Source organism: Oryx dammah, unplaced genomic scaffold (genome assembly GCF_014754425.2).
Source record: "Oryx dammah isolate SB20612 unplaced genomic scaffold, SCBI_Odam_1.1 HiC_scaffold_26, whole genome shotgun sequence".
Lineage (NCBI taxonomy): Eukaryota > Metazoa > Chordata > Mammalia > Artiodactyla > Bovidae > Oryx > Oryx dammah.
Window position 1 is genome coordinate 30,217,057 of NW_024070210.1, and position 14,367 is coordinate 30,231,423.

Here is a 14,367-nt window from a genome sequence, read left to right on the forward strand (position 1 = left end):
ATTGTAAAGAGCATGCCCTTTTGAAAAATCTGGGTGTCTGTGGACTCCAGATTATTCAGTGATTTATGGCACTACCATGTATAAACAATTGTGAAGTTTTAGTAATGCAACGACATTCAATTTACTATGTATAATTGTGTATATTTATTTTAATATATATAACAACATTAATTTTTAAAATACCTGCCCAGTACCGGGATGAAGGGGTCTCTCCTTCCATCCACATTTTTATATAATAATACTATGTCAAAGGTTTTTAGAAAATCCTTCCTTATTATTATTATTATTTTTTTTTAGCTAAGTGTCCAAGATGAATGACAGCCTATTTGTCAGTCTGGACAGACTTTTGCTAGAATTTGGTAGGTATAAAATGAAAATGAAGTAGGTAACTATTTGTATTATCATTTGACATTTTAACAATGAAATGAAGTTACAAAAGAGTTATTTTATTTTAGTTTTCCAGTATGAACAAGATATAAGTACTAAAGAAGATATAGTTCAGCGAATTAATAGTAAGTAGTTTTGCATGACAAAGATGTTTTAATTTTTATAGAATATAAGATGTTATGCAGTTGCTTTGTTTAGGGTAATTTATAGTTGGCATTAGAGCTCCTCCTTCTATCTAGTGACTAATAATAAGCTATTTACCCTAGCTAGTTTTTCAGTAGTACATGTTGGTCTTCTGTATTCAGCATTTAATTATTTTGTGTTTAGGAATTTTAAGTAGAAATCACTCATAATTACATAAAATTGAAAATATTTTTTCCTCAACACAGGTTATTTCAAACATTTGAGTAAAAAATTTTAAATATTTTTAGAAATCATCAAAAGTCGGTGGCCAGAATTAATGGATGCCACATTTTCAGGAATGCTTATTATCAAAATTAACATTATGAGTAGAATGACAAAGCAAATTATATAAATGTAGTGTTTTCAAATCCTACATAAAAACTATCAAAAGAAGCTACAGTCATTATTTCTAATAGTTCTGAAAGGTTTAATAAATTTGTTTATCTTTTCTGCAACAAAAGAGAATAGGATATTAAGAATTTGTTTTAATTTTTTAAAGAAATTACATTTTATTTTTGTCTTGTGTTTACTCACTAGTGACAAAAAGTGAATTGAAGATATATTAAATAATGACTTAGAATTGATTAATAGAAATTTCACATTTGTCAAAAACAAAACTCTTACATTAGTATCATGTGAATAAATGTTTACATGAACTCATAACATCATAAGACACCATTGATCTTAGTTCTTAATCTAGCCCTCTTACATTAGAGATGGAACAGGGGACATTTCTCTTCAATCTCAAACATGACTTCTTAGCTTCTGGGTCTAGGACCAAGCCTGTGCTCTTTAGGGCCCTTCCCATCTCAAGCTTCACTTCCTGTCCATTCTTTGGTTCTCCTTTTTTAGGTCAGTTGCCATACCTTTTTTCCTACTGTATTTGTTTATTTTGAATTTATTATTTTTCCTTAAGAAAATAAATATTTCTGTTTTCTAGAATGCTTTGAAGATATTAAAGAATACAAAGCTACTGTTTGTAAGATACATGAAACTATAAATACGACAGACGAGGAAATTGGTCATTACTGTAAACATAGTAAAGAGATCAAAGACAACTGTAGTAAGTGAGTATTTTAAACTTTCAATAATTGTCATTAGGTTCTCTTATTCAGGGATATTGAGTTTATAGTTGAAGACACTGTTGCTTGAAAGTAGTATTTTATATTAGAAAAATGATGAATCAGGTCTTCAGTTTCCTTGTTACAAGACACTGTAAAAGGGATAACAGAAGGTTCAAAAGAAAGAAGTAAGTGTTGTAAGTGAGGTGAAAGTCACTCAGTCATGTCTGATTGTTTGTGACTTCATGGACTATACAGTCCATGGAATTCTCCAGACCAGAATACTGGATTGGGTAGCCATTCCCTTCTCCAGGGGATCTTCCCAGCCCAGAGATTGTACTCAGGTCTCCTGCATTGCAGGCAGATTCTTTACCAGCTGAGCCACAAAGGAAGCCCAAGAATACTCGAGTGGGTAGCCTGTCCCTTTTCCAGGGGATCTCTCTCACCCAGGAATTGAACCCGGGTCTCCTGCAGTGCAGGCGGATTCTTTACCAGCTGAGCTATCAGGGAAGCCCTAAGATCTCTCTAGTCCAAATCCAGTTAGTATAAATATAATATTTTGAATAATCTAGACTCACAAAATTCCTAATTAGATAAATAGGTCTAAAATAATTTTCATCTTTGAATTTTCAAGATCTTTTTGTCTAAGGGAACTAGCCTAAAATTAGTAGCTTTTCAAAATAAAACTATTTAGTATCTTAATTCTTTCAGTATAGTCTCACATCCTATTCTAATAGTTATATCTATTAATATTATTTAAGACAAACATTTTGAAGCAAAGACTTTTTTTTTTTTTAAAAAAGACTTGTTAATGGAACCTAATTGTATGATCAGGTACTTACAAAAAGAAAGTGTGTTAGCTTTCTGTATTTAATTTTATGTGGGCCACTGTCTTTGTATTAAGTACTATACTTAAGAATCATACCTGTTTTAAAATGTTTTGTTATTTAAAAATTTCATAAGCTTTGGTTTCCCTTATTACTTTTTTTATAGTTGTTTTAAATAAAAGTGACACATGCCTAGTATAAAAATACAAAGAGTATACAAATATATGGAGTAAAAATTCTCTCCTGTCTGCAGTCCCCACCTCCACCCTGTCCTCTTTCTTATAGGTAATCATTCTTAACAATGAGTACCTTTTCAGACCTTTTAAAATATACATTCAACACCATTACTACATATGCTTATTTATATGTCTACCTGTATTTCTGACTTTCCTTGTCTCAAAAATGCAATCATACCATACTGATTTTTCAACTTGTTTTTAAAATTTAACAATATGTAATGTAAATGGTACTATACATGTGATGATTGTGTATAGATTTCATTCCTTTTTTAACAGCTCCATAGTATTTGATAGGATTGATGCATCCTTTGTTACTTAATCATTCTCCTATTAATATACATTTTGGTTATTTACAGTTATTTCCTATTATAAGCAATATATACAGGTCTCCTTCCATATTTCTAGAACTGCTGCTATAGAATGAACTCCTGGAAATGGCACTGCTAGATCAGAGAGTATGCATGTTTAAATATTTGATAAGTAATTCTAAACTTCTCTCCAAAAATATTATACTAACTTATACTTTCACCAACAATATATGAGAGTTTCTATTCCTCATAACCTTGCTAACACTGAAATTATCAATGTTTAAATTTTTTTTTTGGCAGTATCATTAACGAAACACTATGTACTGTTCAACTTTGAGGTATACTGCAGTAGGTTTTACCAGTGGTTTCCCTCAATTAGCTGCAATGGGTTCTGGAAAATTACTGGTAGTTTCTCCTTAGAACCTACTGTGTTCAAGATGTACTTTATACAAGATTATTCTCTGCTGGGTCCTGAGGACAGTTAGGATCTGTTGATTTTAATGCGCAAATACCTCTAGTTCCTGATTTCAGCTTATGGCTAAGCAATTTAAATGTGAAATATGAATTCATGAAAGTATGAGAAGAAAATATAGGTGACTATAATCTTTGAGAGAAGAAGATCTATGTCATCAAATGTAGAAATCACATTGGAAACAATGGTAAATGTACATAGAAATTAAAAAGAAAAACACCTCAAATTGATACAAAAAGCAAAAAGATAAAGTAGAAAAACATCAAAGAAGGGTCAATTTAAAAAATATAAAGTGCTTGTAGAAATTAGTAATAAAGAGCCAAAACCCCATTAGAAAAAAATGGGTAAAGACAGTAAATAAGTAAATACCAAAATGAAGAAATGTATGTCTAATGAACATGTGAACAAATGTTCAGTCTTACTAATAATCAAAGACATCCAAATTAAAGCAATAATATTATATATTATTGTACATTATTTTGTCTTTAAGTTTTACAGAAATTTAAAGAAGGTTCATACCCAGTATTGGCCAGGAAATAAGAAAATCACCTTGCTCACACAATGTAGAAATATGTTATTGTTGTTGTTCAGTCACTCAGTCATGTCCGACTCTTTGCAACCCCATGGACTGCAGCACTCCAGGCTTCCCAGTCCTTCACCGTCTCCTGGAGCTTGCTCAAACTTATGTCCATTGAATTAGTGATGCTGTCAACCATCTTGTCCTTTGTTATCCCCTTCTCCTCCTGCCTTCAGTCTTTCCCAGCATCCCAAGAGTCAACTCTTCACATCAGGTGGCCAAAGTATTGGAGCTTCAGCCTCAGTTCTTCCAGTGAATATTCTGGATTGATTTGTTTTAGGATTGACTGGTTGATCTCCTTTCTGTCCAAGGGACTTTCAAGAGTCTTCTCCAACACCACAGTTGAGGCATCAATTCTTCAACACTCAGCCTTCTTTATGGTCCAACTCTCACATCCATACATGACTACTGGAAAAACCATAGCCTTGACTAGACAGACCTTTGTTGGCAAAGTAATGTCTCTGCTTTTTAATATGCTGTTTAGGTTGGTCATAGTTTTTCTTCCAGTGAGCAAGTGTCTTTTAATTTCAGGGCTGCAGTCACCATCTGCAGTGATTTTGGAGCCCAAGAAAATAAAGTCTGTCATTGTTTTCATTGTTTCCCTATCTATTTGCCATGAAGTAATAGGACCAGATGCTGTGATCTTCATTTTTTGGATGTTGAGTTTTAAGCCAGCTTTTTCACTCTCCTCTTTCACTTTCATCAAGATGCCCTTTAGTTCTTCACTTTCTGTCATAAGGGTGGTGTCATCTACATATCTGAGGTTATTGATATTTCTCCTTGCAATCTTGATTCCAACTTGTGTTTCATCCAGCTCGGCATTCCCAGTGAGGTAATCTGCATATAAGTTATATAAACATGGTGATAGTATACAGCCTTGATGTACTGCATTCCCAATTTTAAACCAGTCCATTGTTCCATGTTCCAGTTCTAACTGTTTCTTCTTGACTTGCATACAGGTTTTGCAGGAGGCAGGTAAGGTAATCTGGTATTCCCATCTCTTTCAGAATTTTCCACAGTTTGTTGTGATCTACACAACAAAGACTTTTAGTAGAGTCAATGAAGCAGAAGTAGATGTTTTTCTGGAACTCTCTTGCTTTTTAGATCATCCAACAGATGTTGGCAATTTGATCTCTGGTTCCTCTGCCTTTTCTAAAGCCAGTTTGGACATCAGGAAGTTCCCGGTACTATTGAAGCCTTGCTTGGAGAATTTTGAGCATTACTTTGCTAGTGTGTGAGATGAGTACAATTATGCAGTAGTTTGAACATTTTTGTCATTGCCTTTTTTTGGGATTGGAATGAAAACTGACCTTTTCCAGTCCTGTGGCCACTGCTGAGTTTTCCAAATGTGCTGGCATATTGAGTGCAACATTCACAGCATCATCTTTAAGGATCATCTTTGAGGAATTCAACTGGAATTTCCAATACCTCCACTAGCTTTGTTTGTTGTGATGCTTCCTAAGTCCCACTTGACTTCACATTCCAGGATGTCTGGCTCTCGGTGGGTGATCACAACATCGTGGTTATCTGGGTCATTAAGGTCTTCTGTGTATTCTTGCCAGGTCTTCTTAATATCTTCTGCTTCTCTTAGGTCCATACCATCGCTGTCCTTTATTGTGCCCATCTTTGCATGAAGTATTCCCTTGGTGTCTCTAATTTTCTTGAAGAGATCTCTAGTCTTTCCCATTCTGTTGTCTTCCTCTTTCTTTTCATTGATCACTTAGGAAAGCTTTCTTATCTCTCCTTGCTTGGATATATCTTTTTCTTTCTCCTTTGCCTTTCACTTCTGTTTTTTTCTCAACTATTTGTAGGGCCTCCTCAGACAACCATTTTGCCTTTTTGCATTTCTTTTTCTTGGGGATGGTCTTGATCACCACCTGCTGTACAATGTTATGAACCTCCATCCATAGTTCTTCAGGCAAATCTAATCCCTTGAATCTATTTTTCACTTCCACTGTATAATTGTAAGGGATTTGATTTCGGTCATACCTGAATTGTGCCTAGTGGTTTTTCCCACTTTCTTCAATTTAAGTCTGAATTTGGCAATTAGGAGTTCATGATCTGAGCCATAGTCAACTCCCGGTCTTGTTTTTGCTGACTGTATAGAGCTTCTCCATCTTTGCCTGCAAAGAATATAACCAATCTGATTTCAATATCGATCATCTGGTGATGTCCATGTGTAGTCGTCTCTTACGTTGTTAGAAGAGTGTGTTTGCTATGACCAGTGCATTCTCTTGGGAAAACTCTGTTAGCCTTTGCTCTGCTTCATTTTGTACTCCAAGGCCAAACTTGACCGTTACTTCTTGACTTCCTACTTTTGTATTCCAGTCCCCTATGATGAAAAGGACATCTTTTTTTGGTGTTAGTTCTAGAAGTTCTTGTAGGCCATCATAGAACTGTCCAACTTCAGCTTCTTCAGCGTTACTGGTCGGGGCATAGACTTGGATTACTGTGATATTGAATGATTTGCTTTGGAAACGAACAGAGATGATTCTGTTGTTTTTGATACTGCACCCAAGTGCTGCATTTCGGACTCTCTTGTTAACTGTGAGGGCTACTCCATTTCTCCTAAGGGATTCTTGCCCACAGTAGTAGATGTAATGGTCATCTGAATTAAATTCACCCATTCCAGTTCATTTTAGTTCACTGATTCCTAAAATGTTGATGTTCATTCTTGCCGTCTCTTGCTTGACCACTTCCAATTTAACTTGATTCATGGTCCTAACATTCCAGGTTCCTATGCAGTATTATTCTTCATAGCTTCAGACTTTATTTTCACCACCAGACATATCCACAACTGGGCATTGTTTCCACTTTGGCTGAATCTCTTCATTCCTTTTGGAGCTATTTCTTCATTCTTCTCCAGTAGCATATTGGGCACCTATTGACCTGGGAAGTTCATCTTTCAGTGTCATATCTTTTTGCCTTTTCATACTGTTCATAGGGTTCTCAAGGTAAGAATCCTGAAGTGGTTTGCCATTTCCTTCTCCAGTGGACTGAACTCTCCACCATGACCAGTCTGTCTTGGGTGGCCCTACATGGCATGGCTCATAGTTTCATTGAGTTAGACAAGGATGTGACCCATGTGATCAGTTTGATTAGTTTTCTGTGATTGTGGTTTTCATTCTATCTGCCCTCTGGTGGTAGACTTCCCTGGTGGCTCAGACGGTAAAGCGTCTGTCTACGATGCGGGAGACCTGGGTTCAATCCCTGGGTGGGGAAGATCCCCTGGAGAAGGAAATGGCAACCCACTCCAGTACTCTTGCCTGGAAAATCCCATGGGCAGAGGAGCCTGGTAGGCTGCAGTCCACGGCATCATGAAGAGTCAGATATGACTGAGCGACTTCACTTCACTTCACTCTGGTGAATAAGGATAAAAGGCTTGTAAAAGCTCCCTGAGTTACTGGCTCTGGGGCAAACAGGTCTTGCTCTGATGGGCAAGGCCATGCTCAGTAGATTTTTAATCCAATTTTCTGTTGATGGATGGGGCTGTGTTCCCTCCCTGTAGTTTGGCCTGAGGCCAAATTATGGTAGGGTAATGTAGGAATATACACTGGTATATACCTTTTCGATGACATATCTGCACACTTTACAGACTTTAAAAATAAGCATGACTTTTGATTAAATGGTACCATTTCTGATAATTTTTTGTAAGGAAATAGGTATTTTCTCAAAGATATAATGTACAACAATGTATTTATATCAACCTTTTATGATAGGAAAACATTGGAAGCAGCTCAGTGTTCAATATTAGGTGATAGTTTAAATGAATTTTGGTCCATCCATATGAATGAACAGTAAACAGTCTATTAATTTATGCTATATGTCAATATTTATTGACATGAAACGTGTTAACAGTATATTACAAATTGAACAAAACATTGAAACAGCATTCATAGAATAAACTCTATGTAGTAATTGTGTATTTATATATGTATAATTAGAACAAGTCTAGACATATGTATGGAGAAGGCAATGGCACCCCACTCCAGTACTCTTGCCTGGAAAATCCCATGGATGGAGGAGCCTGGTGGGCTTCAGTCCATGGGGTCGCTAAGAGTCGGACATGACTGAGCGACTTCACTTTCACTTTTCACCTGCATGCATTGGAGAAGGAAATGGCAACCCACTCCAGTGTTCTTGCCTGGAGAATCCCAGGGAAGGGGGAGCCTAGTGGGTTGCCGTCTATGGGGTCGCACAGAGTCAGACATGACTGACGTGACTTAGCAGACATATGTACATCAAAATGCTTATAATGAGTATCTTTTCAGTGAACATATAGTTCTTACAGAATTTTAAAAATATTCAGAATGTATGTATATATAACCTTTGATCTTATAATTCCATTTTGGGAAATATTGTTGAAGGAAATGATTGAAAACTCAGGCAAACATTTAAGTACAAGTTCTTAAGAGAAACTTAGAGTAACTAAAATGGCTAACAATATTGGAATGAGTAATATGTTGTATTTATTAAAACCTTTACAGTGAATTCTTAGTAACAAAGAAAATGTATATATTTAAAACTAAGTGATAAAGGTGAATACTTTGGCCACCTGATGTGAAGAGCTGACTCATTGGAAAAGACCCTCATGCTGGGAGGGATTGGGGGCAGGAGGAGAAGGGGACTACAGAGGATGAGATGGTTGGACGGCATCATTGACTCAGTGGACATGGGTTTGGGTGGACTCCGGGAGGTGGTGATGGACAGGGAGGCCTGGTGTGCTGCGGTTCATGGGGTCTCAAAGAGTCGGACATGACAGCGACTGATCTGAACTGAAAGGTGAATATGTTGTATATGTGAATATGATCTCAGATATGTTAAACTATATGTGTCTGCTTGTGAATGCTAAATCTCTTCACTCATGTCTGACTCTAGGTGACCCTATGGACTATAGTTTGCCAGGCTCCTCTGTCCATGGGGATTCTCTAGGCAAGAATACTAGAGGGGGTTGCTATGCCCTCCTCCGTGGTATCTTTCCAACCATGGGATCAAACCCACATCTCTTATGTCTCCTGCATAGGCAGGTTGGTTCTTTACCACTAGCACCACCTGGGAAACTCTGTCTATAGTAAAATCTGGAAGTAAATTATTGAAATATTCAGTTCAGTTCAGTCACTCAGTCGTGTCCAACTCTATGCAACCCCATGAATTTCAGCTGAGCACCAAAGAATTGATGCTTTTGAACTGTGGTGTTGGGGAAGACTCTTGAGAGTCCCATGGCCTGCAAGGAGATCCAACCAGTCCATTCTGAAAGATCAACCCTGGGATTTCTTTGGAAGGAATGATGCTAAAGCTGAAGCTCCAGTACTTTGGCCACCTCATGTGAAGAGTTGACGCATTGGAAAAAACTCTGATGCTGGGAGGGATTGGGGGCAGGAGGAGAAGGGTATGACAGAGGATGAGATGGCTGGATGGCATCACTAACTCAGTGGATGTGAGTTTGAGTGAACTCCGGGAGTAAGAGGAGAGTGAAAAAGTTGGCTTAAAGCTCAACATTCAGAAAACTAAGATCATGGCATCTGGTTCCATCACTTCATGGGAAATAGATGGGGAAACAGTGGAAACAGGGTCAGACTTTATTTTTTTGGCTTCAAAATCACTGCAGATGGTGATTGCAGCCATGAAATTGAAATAGTAGCAGTTATTATTCAGTGTTGAGAATATGGATGATAATTATTTTCTTATGTATACATTTGTGCTTCAAAGGTGGGTATGAGTACTTTTTGAATCTGAAAAATAAAAAATATTAGAAAAGATCTGGAGGAAATATTTGAACAATACTTAGAATGTAAGCTGCAGTGGCATATGCTTAATTTTAGATTTTTCACATTGGCAACATCTTTCCAGTCATGTAATAAAAACAAATGTGTAAGCAGAATATTCATTTTATACTTACTGTCTGATTTTATAATTCATTTTGGTCTAGTTTCTTTCAAATTCAGGAGGGTATAAATTTCTAAATTTGCAAGGAGAAAAAAGCCTCCCCTTATCCCTTATGCTAGCCCTGCTTATTTAACTTATGTTCAGAGTACATCATGCATGCAAAATGCTGGGTTAGATGAATCACATGCTGGAATCAAGATTTCCAGGAGAAATATAAACAACCTCAGATATGCAGATGATACCACTCTAATGGCAGAAAGTGAAGAGTCAGGCTCTTGTGTCCATGGGGATTTAGCAGGAACTCCCAGGGACAGGAAAGCCTGGTGGGCTGCCATCTATGAGGTCACACAGAGTCGGACACAACTGAAGCGACTTAGCAGCAGCAGCAAAGCATCTCTTTAAGATCATGGCATCTGGTCCCGTCATTTCATGGGAAATAGATGGGGAAACAGTGTCAGACTTTATTTTTTTGAGCTCCAAAATCACTGCAGATGGTGATTGCAGCCATGAAATTAAAAGACGCTTACTCCTTGAAAGGAAAGTTATGACCAACCTAGATAACATATTGAAAAGCAGAGACATTACTTTGCCAACAAAGGCCCGTATAGTCAACGCTATGGTTTTTCCAGTGGTCATGTATGGATTTGAGAGTTGGACTGTGAAGAAAGCTGAGTGCCGAAGAATTGATGCTCTTGAATTGTGGTGTTGGAGAAGACTCTTGAGAGTCCCTTGGACTGCAAGGAGATCCAACCAGTCCATTCTAAAGGAGATCAGTCCTGGGTGTTCATTGGGAGGATTGATGCTAAAGCTGAAACTCCAATACTTTGGCCACCTGATGTGAAGAGCTGACTCATTTGAAAAGACCCTGATGCTGGGAGGGATTGGGGGCAGGAGAAGGGGACGACCCAGGATGAGATGGCTGGATGGCATCACCGACTCGATGGACATGAGTTTGAGTGAACTCTGGGAGTTGGTGATGGACAGGGAGGTTTGACGTGCTGCGATTCATGGGGTCGCAAAGAGTCAGACACGACTGAGCGACTGAACTGAACTAAAAAAGTCTGTTGATGAGGATGAAAGAGGAGAGTGAAAAAGCTGGCTTAAAACTCAGCATTCAAAAATCTAAGATCAGGGCACCTGGTCCCATCTCTTCATGGCAAATACAAGGGGAAAAAGTGGAAGCAGTGACAAATTTTCTTTTCTTGGGCTCCAAAGTCACTGCAGACAGTAACAGGTGCCGCCATGAAATTAAAAGACACTTGCTCGTTGAAAGGAAAGCTATGACAAACAGAAACAGTATATTAAAAAACAGAGACATCACTTTGTCTACAAAGATCTGTAGAGTCCATTTTTTGGTAGTCATGTACGGATGTGAGAGTTGGTCCGTAAAGAAGACTGAGCACCAAAGAACTGATGGTTTCGAATTGTGCTGGAGAAGACTCTTGAAAGTTGCATGGATTGCAAGGAGATCAAACCCATCAATCCCAAAGGAAATCAACCCTAAATATTCATCGGAGGGACTGATGCTGGAGCTGAAGATCCAATACTTTGACCACCTGGTTCGAAGAGCCAACTCATTGGAAAAGACCCTGATGCTGGGAAAGATTGAAGGCAAAAGGAGAAGGGAGTGGCATAGGATGAGATGGTTAGTTAGCATCACTGACTCAGTGGGCATGAATTTGAGCAAACTCTGGGAGATAGTAAAATAAGGGGAGCCTGGAATGCTGCAGTTCATGGGGTCACAAAGAGTTGGTTATTATTTAGTGACTGAACAGCAACAACTCTATAAATATTTATTCCAATAGAATTTCTTAACTAAGATCTTATGAGTGAGATGAGTGAAGTTGCTCAGTCGTGTCTGACTCTTTGGGACCCTGTAGACTGTAGCCCACCAGGCTCCTCTGTCTATGGGATTCTCCAGGCAAGAATACTGGAGTGGGTTGCCATTTCCTTCTCCAGAGGATCTTCCCAACCCAGGGATCGAACCCAGGTCTCCCACATTGCAGGCAGACACTGTAACCTCTGAGCCACCAGGGGAGCCCTTATAAGTATGATGAGATCTTATATATCTTACATATCTTATAAGTATGGAAGATCTTATAAGTATGATGAGAAAGATAGCCTGATGCCAACACTCAACACAGAGTGTTGCAGAGTATATTCCAGAGATATCAGCAATATACAATCCTGGCATGTCAGATTTGTTCCTTCCCTAGTCATGGTTCCCAAACAAACTTTATGTGAAAAATTAGTGGATGTTGATATTCGAACATGTATACAATTGCATATATGGTCATAGTGGTGAAGATGGGAGATGGGAATGTTTTTCTTAATGTAAGCTTATTTTCTCCAAGAAAGGAAAGATTGTTTAAGTGGTTAAATTCATTTTTATTAGTTCTTCAATTTATTATTCTGAGATGCTAATTACAGTATTTTTTATCCATAGCTGGAAGCCAACATGTGATGTATTTCATAAACATGAAGACTACATGCAGGAGCAATTTATTATTTATCAAGAAACTATTGAAAAAGACAAGTACAGTATATATTTTAATAAGACATTATTTGTAAAAATATTAATTGAACAATGTACACAAAATTTTTAAAAAGTAAATCCAGTGTTTTGGACTCTTTGGTTGTCATTGTTGGCCTAACTATTTGTTATAAAGCTCTTTCCAACCTTAGATATATTTAAACATGTCCTTAACATAGTAACTATCAGTAGCAATATAAAGCAGTGTGCTTCAATTAATGTTTTTTATGACTGAGTTGCTATGGTCAAACACCTTAGGGAATAGCCAGTTATAAAGTTAGCTTATGAGAAAATTGGAATATTGGCTTTAAAAGGGTATTTTTATATAAAATTTGTGTTTTTCAGTTGTTTAGTGGGATATTATATTCTGATGGAGAATTATTAATATTTGTGTGGGTTTATTATGTGTTAAATCACTTGGTTTAGGGGATTAAATGTAGTTAGTGAATATAATGAAACAAAGTGAGGAACTTGGAACGCATTATATAATAATTTCATAGTTTAATTTTAAAAATTGAAATGTTTTTATTTTTAACATAATTGGATAAGAACAGTATCAAGTTTATTTTTAATTTTTATTTTTTTCTTACTATTTTCCCCCCAGCTTTATTGCAGTATAATTGATGTATGACCTAGTGGTTTTCCTTATTTTCTTCAATTTAAGTCTGAATTTTTCAGTAAGGAGCTCATGATCTGAGCCACAGTCAACTCCAGGTCTTGTTTTTGCTGACTGTATAGAGCTTCTCCATCTTTGGCTGCAAAGAATATAATCAATTTTGGCATTGATCCTTTGGTGATATCCATGTGTAGAATTGTCTGTTGTGTTGTTGAAAGAGAGTATTTGCTATGACTAGTGTGTTCTCTTGACAAAACTCTGTTAGCCTTTGCCCTACTTCATTTTGTATTCCAGGGCCAAACTTGCCTGTTACTACAGGTATCTCTTGACTTCTTACTTTTGCATTCCAATCCTCTATGATGAAAAGGACATCTATTTTTGGTGTTAGTTCTAGAAGGTGTTGTATGTCTTTACAGAACCAGTCAACTTCAGCTTCTTCAGCCTTAGTGGTTGGGGCATAGACTTGGATTACTGTGATATTGAATGGTTTGCCATGGAAATGAATGGAGATCATTCTGTTGTTTTTGAGATTATACCCAAGTACTGCATTTCTTTACCCAAGTACTGGCCCAAGTACTGCCCCAACCACTAATGCTGAAGAAGCTGAAGTTGACTGGTTCTGTGAAGACATACAGCAGCTTCCAGTTTTGCCAAGAGAATGTACTGGTCATAGAAAACACCCTCTCCCAACAACACAAGAGGAGATTCTACACATGGACATCACCAGATAGTCAATACTGAAATCAGATTGATTATATTCTTTGAAGCCAAAGATGGAGAAGCTCTATACAGTCAGCAAAAACAAGGCCGGGAACTGACTGTGGCTCAGATCATGAACTCCTTATTGCCAAATTCAGACTTAAATTGAAGAAAATAGGGAAGATCACTAGACCATTTATGTATGACCTAACTCAAATCCCTTACAATTATACAGTAGAAGGGAGAAATAGATTCAAGGGATTAGATGTGACAGAGTGCCTGAAGAACTATGGATGGAGGTTCATAACATTGTACAGGAGACAGGGATCAAGACCATTTCCAAGAAAAAGAAACACAAAAAGCAAAATGGCTGTCTGAGGAGGCCTTACAAATAGCTGTGAAAAGAAGAGAAGTGAAAAGCAAAAGAGAAAAGGAAAGATATACCCATTTGAATGCAGAGTTCCAAAGAATAGCAAGGAAAGATAAGAAAGTCTTCCTCCATGATCAGTGCAAAGATACAGAGGAAAAAAACAGAATGGGAAAGACTAGAGATCTCTTCAAGAAAATTAGAGATACCAA

The 14,367-nt window shown here is 37.3% G+C and overlaps 1 protein-coding gene across 1 annotated transcript in view; it reads left to right on the forward strand.

The window, feature by feature from the left end:
• The first annotated feature begins 310 nt into the window (after positions 1-310).
• CUNH14orf39 (chromosome unknown C14orf39 homolog) overlaps positions 311-14,367 on the forward strand; it is a 35,707-nt gene continuing 21,650 nt past the window's right edge. The window contains exons 1-5 of the mRNA XM_040227594.1: positions 311-359; positions 456-512; positions 1,511-1,637; positions 12,387-12,476; positions 13,652-13,733. Of these exons, the coding sequence (XP_040083528.1) occupies positions 311-359; positions 456-512; positions 1,511-1,637; positions 12,387-12,476; positions 13,652-13,733 (405 nt within the window). The remainder of the gene's footprint in view (positions 360-455; positions 513-1,510; positions 1,638-12,386; positions 12,477-13,651; positions 13,734-14,367) is intronic.